At 39.2% G+C, this 27,236-nt stretch overlaps 1 protein-coding gene across 10 annotated transcripts in view; it reads left to right on the plus strand.

The window, feature by feature from the left end:
- The window catches only part of TPK1 (thiamin pyrophosphokinase 1), a 314,358-nt gene that overhangs the window by 92,608 nt on the left and 194,514 nt on the right, over nucleotides 1-27,236 (plus strand). For all 10 annotated transcript variants that reach the window (XR_011149067.1, XM_069007750.1, XM_069007742.1 and 7 more), the window contains one exon: nucleotides 22,420-22,489. Coding sequence is in view for 8 of the 10 variants with exons in the window: in XM_069007750.1 (XP_068863851.1) it covers nucleotides 22,420-22,489 (70 nt within the window). In the remaining 2 variants the exon portion in view is untranslated. Of the gene's footprint in view, nucleotides 1-22,419; nucleotides 22,490-27,236 lie in introns of those variants that run through there.

The following is a 27,236-nucleotide window of genomic DNA, read 5'->3' on the forward strand; positions in this document are numbered from 1 at the left end:
TAATAAGACTTAAACCCTCCAGATCCTTCATCAGCTTTGTTGCCTTTCTCTGGACATACTCCAGCACCTCAATATCTTTCTTTTAGTGAGGGTGGCCCAAAACTGAACACAGAATTTGAGAACTGGCTTCACCAGTGCCGAGTACAGGGGAACAATCACTGCCCTGGTCCTCTGGCCACACTATTGCTGGTACAAGCCAGGATGCCATTGGCCTTCTTGGCCACCTGGGCACACTGCTGGCTCATGTTCAGCTGGTGTTGACCAGCATCCCCAGGTCCTTTCCCAACAGGCAGCTTTCCAGCCACTGTGTCCCCAGGCTCTAGCACTGCCTGGGGTTGTTGTGGCCGAAGTGTAGGTCCTGGCACTTGGCTGTGTTGAACCCATTGATCCAGCCTGTCTAAATCCCTCTGCAAAGTCCTTCTGTATTCCAGCAGATCGACTTGGTGTCATCCACAAATTTATACTCAACCCCCTCATCCAAATCACTGATATAGAAATTAAACAGGACTAGGCCCAACACAGATCCCTGGGGGACACTGCTGGTGACTGGCCACCAACTGGATGCAGCACTGTTTGCTGTGACTCTGGGCTGAGCCATCCAAACAGTTCTTAACCCAGCAAAGAGTGCACCCATCCAAGCCATGGTGTGCTAGCTTCCCCCAGAGAATGTCATGGGAGACAGTACCAAAGGTTTCCTGATGTCTAGTTACAACATCCACAGCCTTTCCCATCATCCACCAGGCAGGTCACCTGCTCGTAAGAGGAGATGAGGCTGGTCAAACTAAACCTGTGCTGGCTGGGTCTGACCCCCTGTTTGACCTGTAAGTGCCATATGCTTGCAGTCAAGATTATCTGTTCCATAACCTTCCCTGGCACCAAGGTCAGGCTGACAGGACGGTAGTTTCCTGGATCCTCCTTCCAGCCCTTCTTGTGGATTGGTGTCACATTGGTGAGTTTAACCACCCCGCTGAATATGAATGATTCAAAAATAATTGTCAGGAACACTGTTGAAAAAACAGATCTTTCACTTGAGAGCTTTGTTTTCCTTGTTTTGCTGCCTCATAAATAAATACTGCTATACTAATGTTCTACAAATAGTTTAGCATAATCTATTACCTTGAATTTTACCACAGTTAATATCAAGATCCATATACCTAAAAGATTATTCAAAATATTTCTGAAAGAGCATTTTCTGTTGAAAAGATACTGTATTGACAATAAATATCTATCTCTGCTTCCACAAGAAGCTTACATAAATATAAAAAAGGTTTTTCTCTTGTTAGAATGCTAAAAATATTTTAACTTTGTAGTGTATATACAATGTTAATAGGCATAGAAGCAATTTGTATGTGCATGCATAAATAAAAAGTGCAGAACTTGGTTTGGTGTATTTTTTGTTTGTTTTTGTTGGTTTATTTAGGACACTTCCTAAAGATTCTAGTACAGTAAAAATACTTACCCTCCCAAAGAAGGGGATATCAGAATTATAGTAGAAGATTCCAGTACAGATGACAGTAAAACATGCTGCTAGGTCTACATGAGCTATGAAAGAATAATTTCCATTTTCTTTCACCTGGAAATTAATTTTTGACTGCTAAACTTTTCTGGATTATCCTGTTTCTTTTGGAATGGGTCTTTAGTAAAGTTCTCATTGATCTAGTTCTTAATATATGTATTTTTTATTTTCTCCCTTGAGATGCTTATATTAAGTGTAATGACTTGGAAGCTGTGGTGGAAACTCAAAATTTAAAACTCACAAGAAGTAACATGTTAAAGCTGTATATTTAAATCCACAGGAATTTGCTTGCTCAGTGACTATGCTAATAATAAGTTATGTTTATAAATGTACACACAGAGACTCTCTCACCTTACTTATTTCTCCTTGCTTTTTCTCTTATCCCCTTTTCTAAGTTGAGCAGTCCTTGAGGGAATTGGCTTTGAATGTACTGCAGCACTGCTGGGAAGTGGATTTGTGTTAATTTTAGATGGGTTTTAAGCTTGCCGATAACTTTCCCTTCTGTGATGAGATTTCCTTTTATTAGTTAATGCTGACTTTGCTGCATTTGGACTGCATTCTCCATCGCTCTTCATGAGTAGCAAAGTTACAACCACCATAAAAGCAAAGAGCATGGAGGAAGAAGAGGTAGAATAAAGAATTTATTTTCATGTATTTGGGATTACCACATAACTCTCAAATGGTAGAGGAAAGTGGGTTTTAATGGGCCCCCTTAAGTTGGGGGTGGGTAAAAAAACCCAAACAAAAACAAAACTACTTACTAGACTTCCTCTGTGTCTGTATTATTGTCATTCTTGTTTCAGACTAATGATTAAATGACGTCTTTTTATTTATTCAGATTTGATTAGTAGGAGTGAGATTTAAATATTTATTTTCCTTCTGTGTTAACAGTAGTGTGACAAGAGAGATTCAAGGTGAGCTGGATATTATAGAGTAGAAAGGGAGATTCAGGGGCATCCCTGTGAAAATTAGGAGTATTGTAGGGTTCACACATTTGAGGCTTGCAGCATATTTCTGTTGAATGGGGAGTAGGTGGAATTGGACGAATTTCTTTCCTCCTTTATTGAATCATAGCCCACCATTTGATCCAATAACAAACTCTGTGGCTTATCTTATCAGAAGAAATTGAGAATTTTGGTTAAAGTTTGATTCTGGCTGTTTCCCAGATATTACTGTTTAGCTTTGCATTCAAAAGATACGGAGTACGTACTTTAGTCTGTTTTTTATTGCTCAGTTTTAAGTTGAAAAGCAAAGGAGAGTTTCTCTAAGAAAAGTTATAGCACATATAATTTTCTTTCCCAGTCACTTTCAATTATGTAATAATTTGCTTGTTTTTAAAGTATTTTACTTATCCAGCTCTCCTGAACCTGAGGTGCACTATCATTATAGTGCAGTTTAAAGACTAAAAAAAATTGCTCAGTTTGTAGTATCTCAAGATAGAAGAAGAAAAATGTTTGTTCTGAAGCAGTGATTTCTGGTGCTTCTTGACTTCTGGCATTTATGTAGGCAAATTTATGACACCAAATTTAACACTTATGTGAGAAAAGCATTTGATTTGTGTTAATATTGAGCAAAAGGAGTATATGCCTGCTGTGAAGACTAGTGAATGTGTGCAGAAGGCACAGCTGAAGTAACTGATCTCAACTGAACATAAATAACATAAAAACCTCACTAAAGAAAGATACCGTGGATGATACTAAAGGCCACACACACTTAGATGTTCATAACATGAAGGGCATAGCAGCTTTTTGATACAGATGATGTACACCCATAAATAGAGTTAAGATGAATGATTTTTTAATGGATATTTTAAGATGATGTTGTGGGGAAAAAAAAGATTATGAAGATTATGTTTCTGTAGCCTCTTGTACCTTACTTGTCCTTCTGAATTTTATTAACATGTCTTTTCAGGCTAAGCAGATATCTTGGAGATACATATTTTTGGACTTTTCAGCTGTCTTTTCACTGTTGGTTTGAACATTCTGTCTTTGATAAAAATCCCTTGGACTTCGGTGCAATAACAGATGGCTTAAAAATGAGGGCTGAAGACGTGCAGTATGAACAAACCGTGCGCACGTGCCTCTCGGCGATGGGATTTTAAATAGCTGCAGCTGTATGGATTCACGTGAGCTGAAGCTGAAACTTTTCTGTTCTAGCAGTAGGACACCTTGGAAACTTCACACAACGAACTTGAAGGAGAATTACATTTAGCACAGCACTGCTCACTTTGTTATGGAGCTCGTCAGGTCAAGACATGGCTCAAGCTACTATGGACCATGTCACAAGAACATTAAAGGTCCCTTGGCCACCCACAAGGCACATTTCTGATATTATGGCAATTGCAGTTACAAAATCTAGTTTTGCTTTTAGGTATGCTTTGCTGTTTCATCACTTAAAACTAACTGTTTCTAAAACTGTCCATGCTACTAGACAAAAGTAAGGGAGAAGAAAAATATTTTTAAATGACAAAACTACTAAAAAGACTGGTTTAATGTTGCCATGAAATAGTAAATAAAAACCCAGGTGGAAATTTAATATTCTTTAATACTTCAAGCAACAGTGTACTGAGCATATTGAACATCTTGAGCAGTGATCCTTTCTCATTGCACATATTACACTCTCCTTTTTTTTTCTTACATTGTGATTACATTTCCATGCATTACCACAAACACTTCTCTAAAAGTCATGCCTTTTGAAACAGAAGCATTCAGTTTCAAAATGGTTTCTGGTTCTACTAGTAAATATGTTTTTGAAACAGATTTCCCTGAAACTTGTCTGTCAAAGGCATATTGCAAGCAATATGTGCCTGTTATGTGTACAGATGACTATTATTTAAGCCCAAGGAAAATCAAATTTTAACAGGCCATGCAGTTCTTTCATCTCTAAAAAGAAAAAAAAAAATAGGAAGACAGTCAAAATTCAATTTTTAAATAAATTTGGTGCCTGTTTGGACTGTAATCACTAATTTGATATTATGCTTTATGGGAAGTAAAACCTTTTACAACCTTATTTAACTTCCCTGACTGCAGTCTGCAGGATTTTCTTTTCCCCTCTAAAGCTGCTTCACGGTGCAGGTATATATAAGCTGCTGTTGTATCTCCCCTGGTTCAGGTTGTATTTTCAGAGTTCAGGCTTGACTTCTGCCTCCTAAGATGGATATAGCAATCAAGTGTCCCATTCCCCACGCCTGAGCACTGTCTGCAGGGCTCTGGCTGTGCCTGCTTTGGGTGCACCCACCCCTGCTGTAGCTGCACACCTTCCTTGGGTCACAGACCAAATACTGCTGGTGAAAACATCTCTGGGGTAGAGCAATGAGCCCATCACCTCCTGCCTCGCTGATCACAGTCTGGGTACAGTCCACAGAACAGTAAATAATTTTGGCACCTTTTTTTCTGGTCACAGCTCAGGATCTTTGCTGAACTGGTAAACGAGGTCTTGCTTGCACAGAGAAACAGAAAGAGATGATGATTTTCTTTCCCAGAGATTGTATTTTATTAGATATTGTACAGACATAAGTAAGAGAGTACTGCTGCATTAGGGATTGGCATTAGCAACCTACAGGTTGTTTCCAGTGGGTATTGTGTTTTGTAGATACTATGCTATCCATTTTCTTTCTGCTTTGTCTGTCTTGTTTTTATTAAGGTAGTGCCTGGAGAGGGTCGATGTGCCAGTCACTGTAAGCACAGAAGGTCTTAGGCCAAGCTCCTGTTCATTTTAAATTCGTGGGATGGGGGTGGGTGGAAGAGAGGGAAGAGAGGAGAGAAAAGACGTAGGTAGGTATTTTGCTTGCCTGATGCCCTGCAGTTTGTTTTGTTTTACTGTCACCAACTACCACCATGGTGTGGTGGTATCAGCTCTGGTAGCAGTGTGAAATTGTACCTCAGTGCCTAATCGGAGGAAGAGTAACTTGTGTTCACACTCCAAGATTTTATAGTTCTCCCTGCAGGAAAACTGTGAATGTGCTTCAGAGAGGGCAGCATAAAACCTTTGTAAAGGGGGAGGGGGGGGGGTGTTTCTTTTGTTAAAGAAACAAAACAAAAAAAAACCCCAAGTATGCTCTACATGCAGCTTTAAGGGCATTCCTTCATGAAAAGCTATTTTACTGGCTTCTTCCAGGCAATGGCTGGAAACCTCTCCTTGCTCAGTTTGCTCAGCAGGTCTGCTGATCTGCAGCTTCTGTCAGTGCAGGTCCTCAGCACATTCAGGGTTTGCCCCAGTACCCATTTCAAGTCTCTGCACAAATCTTTGCTTACTATAGTGTAAATCTGCTTTAAAGTGTTCTTTTTAAACTAAGGTAGCACCTCTAGTCGTAGATTTTGGTAGTGGTGATAAGAGCACTGACTTTTATATCTCTGGCTTAAAACCATTTGGGGAAGTCAAGACCTTGTAGGATCTGTTCTTAGTAGGAACAGCCCTCTTTTCTGTCTAAGTAAATCATGGCACTGTAGTACTAGGAATCTGGACTATGAGTTAGTATTTTTCTTGCCTTGTCATTATTTAAACTACTTCTCTTGCCTTGTTAGACTTGTAGTAAAAGACTAGTTCTTAATTTAGCTGGCAGTTTCTTTGTAAAATGGCTCAGTGCTGTAGCAGAAAATGGCTTTTTTGTGTCAGTGGCAACTGAAGGCTAATATTTCAGGCATGAAAGAATAGAAGGGAAAGACTACTTGACAGCAGGCTAAAAACCCTTCTGAAAAAAGCCTTCTCCTCTCACAGAGACATCAGCCTCTGCAATTTCCCTCCAGCAGGAAGAGAAACACACTACAGAATCCTGAAGGACCTGAAGAGGGTCAAAAATGGTGATCCCTAATATCTGCCTGTGGCTGAAATGACACACAAGTGAAGAGCTGAGCAGAGGTGTCTGCCTCTTGTTTTGTGCTGGGTGTAACCCAGCTGACACTGCTCCCTAGGAGAGGAAATATGCATAACCTGGGGTGGCTGGACACTAGAGTGACAGGAATTTATGCATGAATTTATCCTTAAAAGGCCCACTGCAAGAACTTAAAGGGACGATTTTGGTGGTTTGCAGCTGGTCTCGGGGGATTAAACAACTAGGTGCTGCATGGAGTTGTGTTTGTACTGAACAGCAGTAAACTCTTTAATGTGTCAAGAGGACTGAGCACTCAGTAAGTGGAAAACTATACATAATAAATGCTGCTATGCAAGCTGTTACCTTAATAGTAAGAGTTTCCATGCTTTTTTTTAGGCAGGTACATACTAGCAATCTGCTGTTTGATCATGTTTGCAACCAAAACACTTAGCACAAAAGGAGTGCACAGCTACCAGCTGCCAGGAATTTGCATGTTCTTCCTGCGTACCACGACGCATCTTTGCCTGCTTCTGATCTTGTCTGTGTCCCAATAATTTACTAATTGCTGTACCTCTGCCTTGCAGCGACACCTGCTGCCAAGGGCAGGCTTCACAGAAAGCTGCTTCCAGGCTCAAAGGTGTCATTTGCTGCTCCCCAGGTGATTGCTAGTATCTTCTAGAATATATTCAAGTTCCCTATCTTCCTTCTGATTCTGGTGTTATTGCAAAAGGAAAAAAAATGCCCCCCAGGGCAGCAGTTTGAACCCACATGGTGTGCATGTACCAGTCCCAAACTTAATGCCCATGGCTGCTTTTCGCACCAACTGTATGAGAATTTAATCTCATTTCATGGAATGTCCCCTACTCTGCAGGTGGGGTGGGATGTGTCGCTTCAGCACGAGGAAGTGTGTTGGTGGGCTTCAGAACCAATACAAAATGCACTGTAAATTACACATCATTCAGCAACAGCAAATTAGGGGGTGTGTTTGGAAGTGTACCCTCTGGAGTGAAGTAATTATGGGGCTAAAACCTGGATTTTGCTGAAGTACCAGTATTTGCTAACCACAGTCTTGACCCATTAGTGGACAGATTGATTCATTAGTGAGGGGCATGATTCCTGGCCTGTCTTTGTTAACCTCCCTAATTCATCTGGAACTGTTTGCACCTTATCAGATAAGGTGAGTCTTCTCTCTTCCCCTTTTAAATCCCTGTTAGAGCTCATTTCTTCCATACCCTGACAAGAAATTGGAGGGTTAGGGCCAGCTGGAGGACATTCAGGATGACTCATCAGTGTGGAAGGTGAATAAAAACCAGCAATCCCACTTCTTAAACTAAAAACCAAAAGTTAGGATGAGGCTGAGTGCTTTGGAAAATTATGTCAGTAAAGTACAGATATTTTTGAATATAAATGTAACTCTGATTCCCCATTTTTTTCTCCCTCCAAGCTGCTGTGGGGCTCATTCTCTCAGGGTGCTGGTAGCCAAATGGAAAGACTGAACGAAGAGAGATCCTGGAAGGGCGCCACTTGAGTTTTGTTCAGAAAGACATAGATCTGTCAGCTGCAATCTTTTGTTCTTTCCTCAGGCAGATTTCCCAGTAGTTTGGTCAAAGATTGAGCAAGAATAATTGAACTGGACATGCTAACTCTAGTATATGGGCTCACAGGTATGCTGCAAATCAAATGAGTTTGTGCAAAAAAAAATTAGCAGAATGTCTGCTGGCTAGGAATTGAAGATACATCAGGAGGGAAACTTTAGTGATATCCTCTTAGATGAGAGATTTTGTTAGTTTATAGTTCAGTGAAATATGTTTTCCAGTGTCAAAATAGATAACTTACATCAGTAATAGAAAAATAACATTGTTTTTTCCAGCATGAAAGTAATCCCAGCAGAGATACACACACTCTACCATGCTAATACAATTCTACTTTAATACAAAGTAGAAATTTAATATCATTCCTGAGATGTTACTATTGCATTATCAAAAATGAATTTCAGCAAGAGCAAAATGACTGATGTTCCAAACAATATTATTAAAATTTGCAGCATGTCTCTTATAGACTGCAATAATAATTTAAAGGTTACCTTTAATTATTTGTTGTGGGTTGTTGGGGTTTTTTTTAAATTTATTTTTCTGTGGGTTAGTTTTAATTATTTCTTCTTATATAAGCATTTCTTTCTTCATATTCTTACGTTTTAACAGAACATAATGGTGGTTTGCTGGTTCTCTTGTTTAGGTTTGGTTTTGGGTTTTTTTTCCCAAATGCATATTGCATCATTTTACTGTTGAATGGGTGGTGTCATTCCTCTTTAGAAGAGGTGAGACTGGAAATGCCCTGGTGAATTCAGCTGTGTTTGGAGTAAATGTTTCTTTAAACATTGCTTGTTGTTTTCACTGTATGTGAGGAAATGCACCCCTCACACCTGGGAAGAAAAAAGATATAATTTGATTTCCTACCTGTACCCATTCTTTACCCTCAAGCCAGATGAGTGCTTCCCAGGGGGCCAGTGTTTGTCTCCTTCCCCTATAAAGGTGGCTGGGAGAGCAGCATCAGTAATGACTCAGTGTGGCCCTTGTGTGCTGCTGGAAGGAGGAAGCCTCCTTGCACCAGGCACAGTGTAGTGCACAATTCCCTTCTCTCAGGGGCATGGGAGCCATTCAGATGGAGAGAGTGATGGCAGTGCTGGCTCTGCAGCTCCCTGGGCACACATACTCTCTCTGAGGCCTGTTTGCCTCCACTCTGCACCTGCCCAGGGTGTGATACGGGCTTTGACAAACTGTTGGCATGGGAACAGCTTGGCTCGGTGGTCTCATCCTTGGTAGTGTGACAGGACAGTGCATGAGGTTATTGCATGTCAAGAGAAATAGCATGACCCTTACCCCTTTTATTCTTGCTTATGGTATGAGAATCTGTCTTTTTGCTTTGTTTTCAGAATTTTTTTCTACAAAGCCCCAGGAGGTCCATGCTCTTCTACTTATACTTTTGACTTTGCTCTCACAATTGCTAAATTTTAAGTAAAGTAAACTAATTATGTGGTTCATAAAGCAGATCCTGGAATAGGAGGCAGTGGGGATGTGGAGCAGTAATGGGGAAAAACAGAGAGGGGTGAGGACCAGCTGTATGCAGGAACCTCTCAAATTGTGGCTTAAAGCAGATACTATTTTATGCCCCTCCAGATAAGCCTTTTAAACTGTAGAAATTAGGTGTTGGGTTGGTTACAGGAGGAATTAATCATGTAAAGGAAAGTTTAACCTTCTTCAGTTAGTCACAACTATTGGTTGTGGTTTGCTAAAAGAGCATCAAATGTTTCTGAGACTGGGGAGCTAGCTATAAAACCAAATTTCTGAAACTTCTTTTCTCTGCCAGGGGACTATTGATAGGCTGTGACTTGACAGTACTCAATTTTACCTATGAACAAGATAAATGAAAGGACCAGAATCTCTAGTTCTCTCTCTTTTTTTTAACATTATTTTAGTTTATAAAGGTGGCAGTTTGGTCACCTTTTAATCTTTCACAGAGAAATCATTGCATCTTTAAACAAAAAGCCCCTTCAAATTGCAAAATCCACTAGAAGCTCTGTTGGCTGCACCTAGCAGGTATGAGGCATTATGCAAATCTTTTTCCACATTGGCAAAACCATGCTTGTTGCCTTTATGGTACAGATGTACCTACACAGCATCTTGTGAACCAAAGATTCAAAGCTGTCTTTCCAGGTCTGTGGGAGAGTGAGTGTCATGAGTGAAACCAGGGCATTGCTTTCCTGTTCCTTGCTAGGGAGAGCAGTCCCCTGGTGTTGGATGTTCAACCCTGCATACAGACAGCCATCTGCCATAGAGGGGCTTAGTGGTATATTATCACAACATGAATTAGAGCAATCTTTTCACCAAACCTCTTATGAGAGAGAATCCTGCCTTAAACACGTGGTGCTGAAGTGGGCTGGCTGGACTTGACCTTGAGGGTCTTAGCTAATGCATGAGCAACAGAGATGTTTGGAAGTAAACTAATAAAAAGCAGTGAGAATATAAATATTTTACATGAAAGTCCTTTCTTATGCATACTAATATGTGTTCATTGTGGAGTTGGATTTGGCTTAGGGCTTGGTTTTTTTTGATGTAGGGTGGTTGTTTGTTTGTTTGTTTGTTTGTTTGTTTTTAACTCTGTAATATTCAATATTTAAGGTTCAGGCTTGGGAATTCCCCTATATAGGGATGCTATCAGAGGCTTGGTCAAGAATGGAGGAGCACAAGGGAAGAAAACTGGGTATCTGGGGTAGACAGGAGTTCTCTCTTTTAAAACATGAAGATGCATGCCAGGTGAAAAGACTGATTACTGTATAATTCTTGTGCTTCAAAGCCCTTTAGGTAATGATACTGTAGGCTCATGAAAAATGAATCCAGATTAAACAAGTAAAAATTAATTTTTTAAAATCATTTTACCAGCTCTTCACTAGCAATAGTGATTTAAACAAGGCCAAATGCAGGAACACACTACTGTAAATGAAAATGTTGTATACTAATCTGGAATCTCCAATACACCTGGCAGATAAGTAGCATGGGATTGGTACCGTGATTCAAATCACATTTGAACATCCTGTCTTCTAATATTTTCTGTTTCTGGTAATGACGTGTTTAGTATGGACAGAGCTTGTAAATTAAATAGAATATTGATATTCTTTTTGGCCAACACTTAGCTGATTTAAATAAGGATATATTAGATATACTTAGGACACTTTTATAAGCCATATTTCTCTTGAAAATTTAACAGGGTGATAATTTCCAATTAAGTAGCAACACTGAAATGGAACACTTGTTATAGTAGTGCTCACAGCTACTGTATAGTTCTTGGGGGTCTTTTTCATTGAACTATTTTGAGAACAAAGAGCAGCAGATACAATATGTAATGTATTACCAGTTGAACAGGGCTGTGTCTTGGGGTTTTGCTTGCTTGTTTCACAGGGAATGTGTTCTAAAAGCAGACAATCAGAATAAGCTCAGGTGTGCTAAATCTAAGGTTTTGTTTATTGAATGCACAGGTTTCAACTACAAGGGGAAAATGGCCCCAAAGAAGAGGCCAATATTTCTGGTTAATAAAGATTAAGTAGTTTGACTTATCCTCGAGGGATGGCAAAGTGCTTCCAAATTAGCATTAATTTAAAAGGGGGTATAATACAGTTAGATAGGAGGTAAATTAAACAAAACAAAGAATTCATACCTGGTTTGTGTGAATTCACTTCTGAACTGCAGGCTTCAGTATATGCTGAAGTCCAGTCTCTCTTCTTCAAAAGGAAAAATACTGACCAAACTGAGAGGGAAAAGTTCTTTCATTTTGCACTTTCAGGCCTATTTATCTTCATAATACATTGAAATTGAAGGCCTGGAGCAGTAACTGAAGCATTTTGATAAAAGTCATGTGCCATGTACTGGTTATCTTTGTAACTGGAAACTAGACATGGACAAATCTGCTACTAAAACCAGGTTTTGAATAGTTTAGAACACTGAACAGTCCCAAATTCGGGGCCGGAGTCCCCACTGAGCCTCTACTTTTCTGTTCACTCTAGGCCTTTCTCCTTTTTGAAGCCTTAGGGAACTGCCATAGGGCTGTTCCAGAGGTAGAGGACTAGAGCTGTCTCTACTTAATGCAAAGATCTATAAATTAATTACCTGTTTGCAGCCTTGGTATGAGGAGCGTTGTCACACAGAAGTTTGTTCCCCTTGAGAATATACACTTGGTTTCATACAGTAAACTCTAGATTGCCTCCTACAAATATTTTTACTTGGAAATCTCATGTTAAAGTTCTTTTATAGCCTTAATGAAGAGAGGTTTTGAAAGGAATGCTCTTGTTTCTTCATCACTTTTATGAGCTGGGACATTACTGCTATGCCATCTTCATTCATCACCAGAATTTCCACATAGATGTTGATTTTTTTTTTTCCAAGTACCATAGTATTGGTTTTGCATTCGTGTTATGTAAGAGAATTCAGATGTGAAATCCCACTTAGCACTCAGAAATGCCAGACTCACTTCTCACTTTTAGTCTGGTTTGAAGCTGATTCTGACTGTCCAAATGATCTTTCTTTGTGTGTTGTGATGATTTAACATATAATTTCATCAAGATAGCTAAAAACTTCCAAAAAAATATTGTTGGTGCTGATTGTTTCTTTTGAAAAGGCTAATTTACACCTTCTATATTATTTTAAGAATGAAAATATCATATTTTGTGCATTCTTTGGGTTTTTCTACTATTTTATTAAATATGAATGATGAAAGAAATGTGTTTGAGAAAACTATACCTTTGATGTGATGTTTTATATCAGGATACTAGCTAATACTAGCTGACCTTTTTTCTTGACTGTTGGAAAACTTAGCTAAAAGGAAGTGCCTAAGAAGAATATTATTTCAGTTTTTGATTTATTTTATGTGGGAAGACGGTGGAGATCAAGATTAGTCTTGATGCAGATAGCTAAAACTCTTCTTTTCCTAAGAAGAGCATTTCATTGTAGCATCCATATTCATTTTCATCCTTGAAACTGTATTAAACTGCCAGTACTAGAGTAATAGCAATGCAATTCCACTGTTTCCATGAAACCACTCTGGTTTAGATTCGTGCAAATGCCAGTGCATATGTACTTGTAGGTATTCCAGATATGAAATAAAGTAGGTAAGATCAGGTCTTCCTGTAATTTTACATTTCCAGTTTCTTCAAAAAAACTTCCACTGCAGCTTACCAGTGCCCAAATCTGAGACTTGAGACAACAGAATAAATGTGGAGGTCAGTCAGAAACAAGAGTGAAACTGTCGTAAGTTAAATAATAACAGTTTAGGGGAGGGCAGGAGGCTTTGACCATTTCTCTGGATGGTGTTTTTAACAGTTTACTGTTACAATTGTTTGCTTGAAGGTATTGAACAGTTATCTGTTAAAAGTAGAGGAAATTATCAATACACAAGAGTATGTAGCATGAACATAGGTTATATTATCAAGGCATTAGAAAATAAATGATAAAGATCAGTTCCACTTGCATTAGGAAAATGTATTTACCATCCTAATATTTCCTTCTCTGGTTTCTTGTTTGTCCCTCTTTTAGATACTTATTTCCAAACAACATTTAGACCAAGATTATTCTCTTGACTATTTTAAATAAGTTTTCAAGTAGGTATCAAAGCATGTTTGATTCACTCAGAAATTTATGTGTTGTAATAGTCTAGTTGTCTTTTAACAAAATTGGAGTTTCTGACTTTTATGAGCTCTGAAGTTTCCTTAGCACACAGAAGTTTTTGTTAGAATGATATAAATGGTTGTGTGGAAATCTGTTCTGGGCTCGTAAGAAAAGATGTGTGTTTTAGTAGCATGAGAATTAATATATTTTGTGCAATTTAAATAAGTGTGTGATTAATTTTTTTATGAGTTGCTGGCCACTGCAAATCCAATTTAGACAAACAAAATTTGAAATCTAAGTGCATTAGCTGAAAATATTTAATCATAGACATGAATATGAACTTACCATGATCATTGCTTTACACTTTCAGGTTGGCTTGAATTATAAATGCATTTTGTTGAGTGGAAGCAGAAGAGACAGTAGCACTGATCTGGCTGTGACGAGGAACACAGAGCTGCTGGTTGCCAGCAGCAGCCAGAAACTATTTCTTCTTCTTCTTTGCTCTTTTAGCACAGCTGACCACCCTTTTCCAAATATTGCTTCCCTGCCTGCCCCACATCCTTCTCATTCTGAGGTAGGGAGCAGTGATTTCATGAAGTCTGTTACTGCTGATGCAAGGCCAGATCAAAAAAAAACAAGCTGCCTTTTTTTTTTTTTCCCCTCTTTCCAGTCTGATCCTTTGTGCAAATGTAGACGTATAATGCTAATAAAGGTGATTATTTTTTTTTAGTCAGGTTTTTTTCCATACAGGAGTAGAGTCAGCTTGTTACTAAAGTTTGTCTGATAACAACGCTGACCAGCAATTAAAAATTGGAGGCAGCTAGGGTATTCAATCATGTTTGTAGCTCTTCCTTTTCCTTCTGTCAGAAACCAATGCTGCAGCAATTGAAAATAGAAAATGAAGAAATAAAAAGTTGCATTCAAAGCTTGAAGTCAATGGAGGTTACACCAAATTATTAAACTATATGATTTTAAAACTTCAGAAATAAAATTAATGTTGAAGCCTCTCCATTTCACTTGATAACCAGGTAATGGATGCAGAAAAAGCTAGCTGCACGCTCCTGCAGTTATTTCACCTTCGATTATATTTCGATATTGGTGTTTGTAGGTATAGGGCCCCAGTAGACAGGTTATAGTAAAGTTTTGCTGGGGATGTGCATTGTACTTGCAAAGCAATGAAAGCAGGTGTTGTTTGAAAGGCTACCTGATGGGATGTATTGTGAAGGATCAGCAGCATTGTGTCTGTAGGGGTTTGATGTTTGAGACTTGGTGGATCCTTCATCAGCAACGAGGGGTGACAGAGGCAAGGTCTGCAAACCAGGATCCAACCCAATGCCTGCCAATGTGTGGCACTACAGTAAGGGCTTGTGCATCTCTGGGGAATTCCTGGTATCAGGCCAGACTTCAGAAAGATGCAGATATATGGCTGTAGAGAGCTTGTTTTCCTTCTCACTCTGGCAAATACAGATTTAAGGCCCAGGCAGGACTTCCTGCTTTTGTTTCAGCAGCTCGTTTGATTTGTGAGGATCTTAGATTTGACAAATTATTCTTTAAATACACTCAAAACAAGTAGTTTATCAGGAAAAAAAGTCAGGATTAATAATATGCACTTCAGTGCATTTTTCCTTTTTTTTTGTCTGTGCCCTAATCAGTGTTTTTTACTGTTACCTAGTAATAATAGATGTGTGCTCAGGGCAAAAAGAAAAGCTGATTAAATGTTATATTATTGCTTTAGCTGTCACTTTTCAAACAGAGAGCAAAAATCCCAAGAAAATAAAAAGAATAAACTTCTTCCTGATTCTTCCCCCAGTGGCATCAAGCCACATGGCCTTGTCCTGAAAAGGTCACTTAGATTTTAATGGAAACGATAGCAGCAAGCACTTTGTTTTATGTTTGAGCTCTCTCTGGTTTTCTCTGTGACACAGCGCAGGGATGCTTTGCTTGTGGAGCCTGTTACAGCGATGGGTGTAAGGCAGCACAGCAAGTACCAGAGCTCTTGGGTTTGACAGAATGGGAGAATGACAGAAAAGAGGAGACAAAATCATATCCTAAGTGAGGCTTGTAGGAATATTAAATCTGACTCCTGACAAGAGATTGCTCCAAACCCAGCAGCCTTGAATATGAATCATTGTAATGAACTCTGCATGGAAGTGCTCCTGAAGACAGTCCAGAAACTCACTTTTAGTGAAATTGCAGTTGCTCCCCTACCTCTGTCTCTGACAGCATATTACTGCTACTATGTTTACTGGTACTCAAGGTTTTTTGCTTGAATTTGTGGGTTTTGGTACTTAGGAATTTATTTGTTAAAGACTTGATCTGTTCCTTTTTTTCTTTTTTTTTCCCCCAAATTGAGCATTAAGATATAAGTTTCCCTAGAATTTTCTTTTAAAGTAAGATTTTGTTCTGGTGGCTGTAACATTTTTGGCTAAAATTCAGTGGTGGTTTTTGTTCAGGGGAAAAATGGTTTCATTTTCCCTGGTTTGTTTTTTTTTTTCTGTGTGAACTTTTTAGAGAGAAGTGTTATCTGTGTGGCTTTAGCTCAATATTGAATCAATGCACTGAAAAAGAATAGTGTTCCTCATTCATTCTCACATTGGTTTCTTCCTTGTCTTCCTTGTCTTAGTGAATCCTGCCTCTGCTTGGCTGAGATCTCTATGACATTTACAGCTCAAAGCAGAGTGATTAAAGAAGCAGCATTTAGGAGACATGTAATTACCTTACCAGAAGTACAGTCGTTACACCTCTGAGATCCATAGTCTGTCCATATGCCAGCTCCAGTGTTGGTGATCCAATTGCCTCCGGACTACTGGGTGCCTATGTTCTTTGATATGGATAGTTTAGAAGTCATGGTCTAGGTGTGAGAGAGACATTTGTAGCTGGTGGATCTTTCTTGGATACACAGACAATTTTAGAATAGCAGCCCTCTGAGTGGGACACGTCAGAGCTTACAAGCCCTCAAATCTGCGATACTCAAAGATCTGTCGCTAACAGTGAGGCCTGGGCTAATACCCCCACCCCACCCCATCTCCATACTTCGCGAGGTGCACAAAGGGATTTGGTGTGAGCATTCCTCTGAACTCAAGGGAAATTTATGATCGGTGCCTTTGCACAAAGGGGTGTACACATCATTTTATCTGTGTGCATATGAATTTATTATGGTATGAATGTTACCATCTCAAATCTATAGTTAATCATTATTATAATATTGAATTGCTATGTAAATATTAATTACTCAATGACTGAGTACTGCTAAGCCCTTTTGCACCCTTTTTTTTGCATCCATATCCTTTTCACCCTTACCCCCTGTAGCATTCCCAGCTTCCTTGTAAATCATTTCAAATTGCTTCTAATTTGATCTTCCTTTGTATGCTTTCATCTTCATAATAAGTAGTAGAGTGAACCTTGTCATCAAACTATATAAAGCTGTATTTTCACAAATTCATATTAAACCCTACTTTCAACAATGTCTTTGATAGTATTTTTTTAAGCAGACAAACCACTCATTTGCAATGTAAGGATAGACCTATTTTAAATAGTTAAATAGTTAAAAAGTTAAAAAGTTAAAAAGTTAAAAAGCAAGACCAGTGTCCAACCACAAAGCAGAAAACTATTATGGACTGGTAGGTGATTTGCTAAACAGAGCTGCAGCTGACAGAAAAGGGATGTCTGCAGTGCCCTGTAATTGATATGGAATAGCAGTTGCAAACAGTTCTGATAACACAGGTGGAAACACATGGGTGGGAGGGAGTATTCTGAGATGCGATTAGATCCCCTTGCTAGCAATCTGCAGCTGTACAAAAACATGGGTTTGTTAAATTTATTTTTGCAGTTTCTGCAGGACAGAGGAGAAAATGAGACAGCACATAAATACAGATTATGTATTTTGTTGTTGGTAACTGCTATTTTTTAGTAATACTGGGACAAAAATGTGTTGGCCCTATGTATCAAGCCAACCAAGCAGTTCTCTGCGTATCTACCATTTATTTCACATATGTATTACTACCAGCGCTCCAAGTCATTAATTAAGCAGAGTTCTCTTATGCGTAGATTTTGCTGGCAGGTTAATTATGGTTACCAGGCTACTGAATCAATAAATGAATGAGGGAAACAGATTGCATACCTAGAAGAAGTTGTGTAAAATTAGAAAAGGAACAGAGGGGCTATACTAAGGCAGCTTAAGGACAGCTGTCACAAATTTGAATTTAGGCAAAAAACACTGATTGATTTCAAGATCTGTTTGGAGAAGATTATATTTTAAACGCTAATTGCAAGGAATAATAGAATAGGAATTATGAGGTTATGCTTTTCTTTCCCAGCTATTGGTACCCTTTATAAATGTATTCCCTTTTTACACACTTATCTTAGTCAGCAAGAGTTGCATCTGTTGTGTGGAGTCTTTTGCCCCACCTGAATTTGCAGGGTTATTGAATATGATAATATACTTGCTTCTTTTCTGCAAAAAGCACCAGAACTAGTTAGCTCACAGCCAAGACCTTCCTTTTTCTGTTTGGTATGCTGCTCATATCCTGTCTCACAGTAAGTATTTTATATTTGCCATAGGGGCAAATGTAAATGTAAAGTAAATAATTTCCAATATTATTGTTGTGTTAGAATAATTTTTGTAAAAACTAATAATTAGCCCTAAAATTGGTGCCTCAAATTCAGTCACTAAAGGGAAATACTTCACTAGTTACTTGCAGAAGATGCACCATTTAAAAGGAAGGGCATTGTTCAGAAAGGCTTTTGTTTCTTCGTTCATGTTGCCTGTGAGGAACTCTTAGATGTGATGGCTTGGTAACATGCTCTTTAGCTAATTCTCCCTTGGCATAGGTAGAGCTGAGGGGTATTAACTCTTGCCATAATTTCAGACACTGCTGGACTGAACACATGCTGCTCCCAATAACTTGGGAAGCAGTTATTGACAGTGGCATTGAGTTTCCCCTTCTGCACAATAAAACAGTTGATTTTTTGATTATGTCTCCATGGCTAGTTCACTGAATGACACTGGAATTATACGAGAAAGGAATCTAGCAGATAGGAAAGGCAGTAATTCGGCAGATGGAGCTATTTCTGAAGAGTGGAGCTTAACACAGAATATTCAGATAGGAAAGGTGGTAATTTGTGGTAATGCCAAGGAGTGCAGATTCGCATGCTGAGCTGGGGCTGCAGCACACTTGTGTCCTTATCCTCTTAGCATCATCTCTTCTAATCACAGAAGCATGAAACAGGCTCTCCAGCTGAGCTGGGTGGCCAAAAGCACAGGCCTCTTCTGCTTCCAGTTGTGCTGGTTGAAAAAGCTACAGCTCCCAATTGCATGTCACGTTTTTTCTGGAGGTGTTGGTCCTCCTGATCCACCAGAGCTCAGTGAGCTACATGGGCAACCGTCCCTTAGTATGTCTCAATTCACAGAGGAAGGTTAACTGCCTCTCACCCTCAGATAATGTCTTTGGTTACTTCGTTCTTTCTGATGTAGGTAAGTTAGAGAGTACTTCCATGTGCAGCCCACCTGGCAAATTTGAGGGGTCTCCAATAATGTGATGGTACCCTCTGGGCCAGAAGAGATGGTAAGAGCAAGGCTTTTGGTGTTCTGACTGGCCACTTAAGTTATTCTTCACTGTATAAGCCCCACCATCCACTTTGGTCACCCTGGAAGATAACTTGCCTTCAACCCATTTGTGACCCTTAGCACTTCATCCCTCCTCAGAAGGAGGTGTTTCTGTTTTCAGGATGCCAAGCCAAGCAAAACAAAGCCCAAATCTTGTTCAGGTCTTTCAATTCCTGCTGAATTAATTAATGAGGTTTAGTGTGAGCTGTTGCGAAGTGCCTAGAGACTGTTAGATTTGCCTACACAGTTGCCATGGTGCACCTTGGCCAAATAGTTGTTTGTAAAGCGATTTTGTTTCTAATATAAAAGGCACAGTATAAAATCAGTTCCTGTTATTTTTCATAGAGAATTTTCCATCCAAACTGTAAGCTTAGAATTGCTGACTGTCTCCTTAAACACTTCCAGATAATAATGATACATATTCTTCCAGCTAACATATATCATTACTTTTTATCAAGCAAAGCTTAGTTCATAGCTGTAGAAATATTATGATTTACTGGCTTCCAGCCAATCTGTTAATTACCTTCTAGTTCCTTAATGCAGCTGGGGCTTTGTTTGATTTCATTGTAAGTTATTAACTTGCTGATAAAGGATCAGTACCTCATAAATTGTTTCTCTAAATAACTTTACAATGCTACAGAAGTTTGGTTGGGGTTTTTTTCTTATAAATAAGAATAAATATGTGGGGGACAGCTTTAAATTGCTGTTATATAAGGCAACAAATAGTAGCCCCATATCTGTGTGAAAAACATCCAAGTGTCATAGATCTGTTACTTAGGCACCTTCCTGTCTTTGGGAGAGTCTCAGTACTTTTACATATACCAGAGTGATTGAAGGCTGATTTGTTTTGTAATGCTTAGTTTGGTTTTGGTTTTTTGGTCATGTTGTTTTAATCAGATCAGATGAAGAGATCTTGGGCCAGGCTTCACTTGTGGTAAGTCCATTGAGAGAATTTAAAATAGTTAAGGCTCTGGCTGTGTTAAAGTAATTGAGACCGATAATAGACTTTAATCTCTTTGCATGTATCTCGTCCCATTCTCTTTTCTTTTTTTTTTCCCCCAGAAGTTATAAAGTACCTATTTTTTTCAAATGTGGAAGAATAGATGGAAAACTCACTGTTTTCAGAAAGAAAAAGCTATGACTGTCTGGGAATGCCTGGGAAGCATCCTTTAGGCAGGTTATGTACCTTAGGTCCTAGGCCTTACTTAGATGGCTTCTATCTGCTAAGTAAGCCAGTGGACAGGATAGCTGACTTAAGGACAGGTATTACACACTCTTCTTGCAATGGGCCATTACTATGTTCTGTGTGAGCTGAACTCCCTGAGACAAGTTAGCAAATATGCCCAGGTAAAAGGAAGTATATCAATCCTCATTTTCAGCTGTAACCTCAAGTGAAAGGAGAAGTTAAAATCTTCCAGTCAAACACAGCAGGCAAGAAGTAGTGTTCTTGTCTTGTGATGTTGTATTCATCAGACTGGATGAGGCACTTGCCTGAAACAGTGAATCACCATGGTAAGTGGCTGGCAAGCTTCTAGAATAATCTAGAAATTACTTCACCTAATAAGATTTGTCAGGATCAAGTCTGCTTGACCTTGGCTTGTTAATATGTGTTCAGGTGGAGGCTGTAAGGAGTGGGTGAAGTGGTATAAGGAGACAGAGAAGAGCACGGTCTGTACAAGAAGGCTGAGGGCAGTAGTGCTTGCCATAGTGGGTACTGCAGAGGGCAGGAGCAGAAGCTGTGCTAGAAGCAATACAGAGGAGTACAGTGATGGTTCTCTGCTCTGCTCATGGCTTCAGCCTAAAGGAAAAAAGGCTGACATACCCAAAGCTACCTGTGATGAACTGGTAGCTTTTGTGTTGTCCTGCTTCCTTCTTTTTTATTTTTTCCCCCCAAAAAAGCCTCAGCCAAGGTCACGCGTACTGCACAGTAGATATTCATTTACAAACACTGCCTGTGGTGGGAGTTCAGCACCCACATAAGAAAGAATGACTTAAAGACAAGAGAAGTTATAGAGGTGAACTCTGTTGTCCCTATTTGTATAGGCTGGCTAACTAGGGGGAGAGGCAGATTGCCCACCTAATGTACGCCAAAAGGAAAGATACAGGTTTGTATAATTGCTGAGGGGTGGTTCTGACTGAAAAATAAACACCAAAGGAAAGCAGCTTTAGCTGAAAATTGGATTCTCGGCAGCAAGAAGTGTCTGATCTGATTGATTGTACTTTTTTTTACTTGTCTCTCCTCTTTTTCCCCCCGGCCCTGTGACTTTCAGCCCTTTCAGGATTACCAGTCAGTCTCTCTTTGCCTGGAAGGAACACTCTGCCCCAGTGTGGAAGCGATGGCTTCTTTTATCTTGTGTGCTATAGTTATCTAACTTGTGCATCTCAGAGCAAAACTGATAAAGACTGCTAAGACAAGATGGTCATTTTCAGTCTTTAATAGCTTATCAGGTTTTAACACCCTCATGAAAGAGCTGTGTGTTAGTTAAATGATGATTAATAGGGAAGCTTATGAATAAAGTATACCAATTTATATTTGATTTTGTAATAATAGTGTTAGACTTGTCTCTTTTCTCTGACTTCAGTCTATATAAACAATGGGATCACAAGAGAACAGCATGTCTCTGCTTGTTTAAATCAACTGGAATTAGTGGCACATGCCCTCTGTGGTCCCCAAGTTAGCTGGGAGCGCTGAAAATGATTGTGGTTTTATACCAGGATAGTCCAAGATTTAAAGCTAAGATCTGACCCACCTACTTTATATCAGAAGATTCAAACAGTCTGTGGAACAATACAGGAACTGTAATAAAGTTACCATTTTTGTGTCATAGGAGGGGAAAAAAGAGAAAAGGGTATTGTCATGATTAACTCTTGGTTATTTTTTTTTTCCCCTAGTTGTTATGCAGGTTGCTGTAGAGCCACCATAGGGAACTTTCTGCCTGGCTGAGAAATAGTTGTGTTTACAGTGCAAGTTCCCACTTGTGACAAGGTGGAGGATCCATCCATAGATGGAGGGTGGGTCCTTTCAGGTTTTGAATATTTACCTGTCTTGTAGTTTAAGCTGGTTGGACAGCAGGTTCAGATGGATAGAAATAAGCTGTTTGCAACTACAGTGGCACAGTCAGATTAAGATTGGCACTAGTCTGATAAAAACAGTTCAAATTTCTATTTAGAGAAACAGGGAAAGCAGTCAAGTACAGGAAACTAAAAGCTATACAAGATCTCAAGCTTATTCCCTATGCCACTATGAACAATTAAGTTTATGCAGCACTGTCAACTGGTTGTGAGCTTTTGTTTATAATACAAATGCACTGATGTTCTCTTTCTCCACTTGTAGCTGCCATGAGAGCTTGTGCTGATGGAGGTGCCAATCGTCTCTACCACATCACTGAAGGGAGCCAGGAAAGGTATGTGAGCAATACACTTGAAGTCATTGAAGTCATCTTTTCTCAATGAAAGTAAAATGTGGAGGAATGGGATCTGTTCAGTTACTTAAGTAGCTGCCTGCTCTCTGCATGGTACTTTAATGAACTGTAGCAGGTAGTATAATATTTTCTGCACATTATCTTAAATTTTTATTCCCAACTACAATTTTTAAAAACACAAGTAGCCTGAAATACCATTTTCCCTGAAGCCCACTGGTCTTTTTTCCTCTTGAAAGCTCTGCTCTCAGTCTGTCTTATTTTGTGCATCCATCAGTGTTAGGCCTCTGAAAAAATTTGCTGTGCCCCTAGCCAGGGTTGCCTAGAGGAACATCTGATGCCTGTCACCATGAGCTGAAACAAAGTATGTCCTCTTCATTTTTCATGTGAGGCCTTAGAGGAAATCTGCTTACTTAGTGAAATGAGTTGGGTAATAAAATAGGAAGTCTTCTTTTTGAATTATTTCTCAGTTAGCATCAGGGCATTATAAATGACCAAAGACAAGCACAGGGACTATCTATAAATGTGTACACTAGGTGAGGAAATATGACTGAAAGAATATGTTCTTGTTTTCTGCAATGGCATTTAAAATTTTAAAACATCCCAGGTTTCTGCCCCAGAAGTGTTGAGCTGGGGTTGTGATGCAAAATACTTCATTCAAGTGATTTCTTATTTTTGTAGTGGAACCATGGAACATTGTACAAACTTAGCCTACTAAGGATTCTTTTTACTTTTCTTTAGGATTTTCAGTTGTTTTGAGCAAGAATTCATAAAAAAGTAGTTTCATAAAAGCAAACTGATAAAACTGACTCTTGGAGCAAAGTAATGAGAAAGGCATCTGGTAGAATTTACAAGCTTAAGAACAGTTTTATTCATACAGAAAAATCTGACACATAGTTTGATTTTCATCTCATGGGAGGTGTATGATGGAGACATGAGGAAGCTCAGTTTCCTCCTCTCCTTCAAACTAAAGACAAGAGTTAGTGAGGAAAAGTGTAGTCTAAAAGTAAAAACTAAACTAAAAATTTCTTTGTTTGTCACCTGTGAGAAGTTTATCTGAAGTTCTACAACTGCTAAAACCGAGACTGGAGTCTGGGAAGCACTACTGTTGTAGACTATGTTCTATAACATTCTATTTCTCCTTTTCTAGTAGTTGCTCACAGAGCCATGAAAAACTTGAGCAGGTGTCTGAATTCAAGATTGACTTGCAGCAAACAGTTTTCTTTGATAATGGTGATGGTTTCCAAAGAACAGCATTTAAGAGCTTTTGCTTTACCTTCTCTGCTAACCCATTCATCTGTTCTGCACACCTTTATGCTTGTATTAAATAAATATAATTCAGGGGAAAATGAATGATTATACTTTGACTTAATAGTTCTTTCAGTCTTACATACTTGGCCCTTGGAGTATTCTTTTCCTCTATCTTTCTTCTTCTCATCTTAATTGCTTTGGGTAGGTATATTTTACCTTCAGAGTAGTTCCTTTGAAACAAAAAAGAAGACGTGCATAATTTGGATTTTTGTCTTTAAAGAAATCATTCTTCTGGAAAGAATATCCATTTACTTCTCTGAAGTTTTTTTGTTTTTTTTTTAATTCCCCGTCCATTGTTATTAAAGAGCCCTCTGCTCAGACTCTACTGACATATTAATAATTTTTTAATGCTCTCTTAACCTTCTTTTAAAACTATACTTTATGCAAAGCCCTGATATCTAATTGTGTTGTATCAAAACCTAAAAAACTATAGTCTGTCAATTTTAGAGAGATTATTATATACAGGAGATATAAATGAAGAACTTGACAGATATTTTGGGCTTGAGTCTTAGGGACACTAAATTTTGTGAAGAATCCTTTAGAATGGGAATTAGTGATAATATTTTGGGAAAAGAACAGCTTGCAGCCTGGGACTGTTGTACAGGTGTCTTTCTTTGGAGATAAGTTCATATTACAGAACCACAGAATGGGTAAAGTTGGAAGGGGACCACAGGGGGCTGAAGAAGCCCTTCTTGTTGTCATTGACAGCCTTGGCCAACTTTAATTCCAGATGGGTCTTGACCATCCTCATCTCATTTATACTTACTGTGACAACCTCTCTGTATTCATTCCAAGTGTCCTCACACTGATTCCATTTTGTCTCTATTTCCTGCTTACACTCGAGTAATGACAGGAGTTCCTTGTTCATCCACAAGCGTCTTTCCCCTTGGCCTGATTTCTTTCTCACTGGGATGCAACATTCTTGAGACTGGAGGAAGTGATCCTTGAATATCAACCCACTCTCTTGGACCTCTATTTCCTGCAGGCCTCCTTCCCACAGGATTCTTTGAAGAAGATCCCTGAGGAGGCTAAAGCTCTTCTGAAGTTCATAGTTACAGTCTTACTGCCCTGCTTCCTCCTTCCCCACACTGAGCTACACAGTCTCATGGTCACTACAGGCAAAGCTGTGCCCAGCATTCACATCTCCAACAAGGCCTTCTCTGTTTATTAGTATAAGGTCAAGCAGCACACCATTCCTTGTGGGATCCTCCACTTCTTGTGTAAGGAAGTAATCCTCACCGAGGCAGAGCTCAATACATTCCAAGTGTTGCCTCACTCATAGAGGGCAACTCCACTACCACACCTTCCTGGTCTGTCTCTCCTAAATAGTGTGTAGCCCTTCATGACAACATTCCAGTCACGGGAGCTATCCCACTACATCTCCATAATCGCAGTTAGATGTGTGACCGCACACAGATCTCTAGTTCCTCCTGCTGGTTTCCCATACTGTGTGTGTTGGCGTACAGGCACTCTGTAGAGATACTCAATTGTGTCAATATCCCAGGAGGGGTGCAGAGGGATGATGCACAGTCTTGTCTACTGGTTATGTCTTTGGATGCTTGTGTTTAATTAAGGTATTCCCTCTTAAGCCTCCTTTTGCTGCTGCCATGGTTTCTGTAGTTCTTCCTCAGTGCTTAACAATTCTTTAACTTGCTTTTCATTATGCTGGCCTGTGCTGGTTGTTGAAAAGCAGCAAAGGGTGAGTCAAGAACCCCCTGCCTCCATCTATTTCCTGTTTTCTCCACTGATATTTTGACTTGCTTTTGTGCTAGACCCATCAAGCAAAGGAAGTTCACTCCTTCCTCTGTATAGCAATGCACAGGCTGACATAGCAATGACACGTTATGTCATGAGGTTAACATATGTAAGGTGTTACATGTCTTCCTCTGTATTCGTGGTGTCATTTTTATGATGTTTGGTTGGTTTTCCCATTTTCTCAAAAAGTCTGGGTTGCAATTATTTTTGTTTAAAAACAAACCAATCCAAGAAAACCTTCATTTTTGTAAGTGCTAACAAGGAGAAATAATGCTGGATTTTTTCAATGGTATGTTAAAACAAATTGCCTTCTAAAGCATAAGGGCTAAGAAGAATAACCAAAAGGGCAGGATAACTTTTCCTTAAAGAGGTTGATCCTTGGGAGGTGTTGGTGCTGGGGACATAGGAAAGACAGGAGTGAAAAAGGACTGAATGCTGGTGCTTTTCTCTCTCTGACTCTCCAGTCCAGAAAGGTTATTTTCCACAGACTGGTAACACCAGTTCCCACTTAAAAATAAGGATTACTGCTAAACCATTCTTGATTGCTAAACATTTGCAGCTAGTCAGAGTTAAAGGCGAGTTACTGATCTTTATGGGTTTTTTGCTCTGCCTCATTCTGTCTGCCTTGCCTATCCAATTTTGAATTTTCTTGAATCATTATGAAGCACTGCTTTCCACTTCAGCATTACACTGTTGCTTATCTGTATCACACTACAGAACTTGTTTCTCAACACTTTCTGATTAAATCTTAAGGTATTGATTAACCTGGGTATCACTGGCTTTGGAGTATACAAAGGTGAAAATGCACTAAGAACTATCATCACATTGGAACCTTTAAAACCAATCATTAGTACTTGTGTCTTGGATGCTTTTTCCAGAGAGATGTCAAATCCATTGTGTACTCAGGTTTTGCAGTCTTAAGGGCATCAGGTTAAAGAGGGGAGCAGTGAGCTCTCCAAGAGGAAGGATAAACCAATCATGAAAAATACTGTGTTTCTGGAGTTCTGGCTGGCATTTCAGACTTACTGTGTGACATTAGTTGGCTTGCCTACAGTCACTGAGAACATCACTTTCACTACCCTTTCAGTTTCTTCCTGTGAACTGTATAAAATATAAGAGTAGCAGTAAAACTGGAAAATGGTAGCATTTTCTACATATTAAACACATCTGAGGTGAAGTCAGGTAATGCATGAAAATGCAGCTGCTACTATACAATTCTCTGAACTGGGCATAAATGCAGACAGCTTCAAGAAGCTCCACAGGAGTTTTTAAAACTTAGGAACAAATTTTGTAGACATTTACAGTTGATGCAGCTGCTAAATTTCAAATACAGACCTCAAAAAAGTCTTTTTACTATCAACTTATATTTTTGACATCCCTGTCAGGATGCAATTCCACTTGGGCTTTAGCTTGCCTAACTTCTTATATCCCCAGGCAGAGCTCTATGCACTCTATCTACTCTTATAGAAAGGGCAACTCCTCTCCCCCATCTTCCTATCCTGTTCTTCCTAAAAAGCCTGCATCCCCTCATTGCAACACTCAGTCATGTTTCTGTGACCCCAGCAAGACTGTAGCTCTGCAACTGCAAACATCTCTGTGTTTTTCTTCCAAGCTGCATGCATTTCCATGGTCTTATTTTGCATTAAAGTTTGAAAGCTAAATAAAA

Source organism: Aphelocoma coerulescens, chromosome 2 (assembly GCF_041296385.1).
Source record: "Aphelocoma coerulescens isolate FSJ_1873_10779 chromosome 2, UR_Acoe_1.0, whole genome shotgun sequence".
Classification (NCBI taxonomy): Eukaryota; Metazoa; Chordata; class Aves; order Passeriformes; family Corvidae; genus Aphelocoma; species Aphelocoma coerulescens.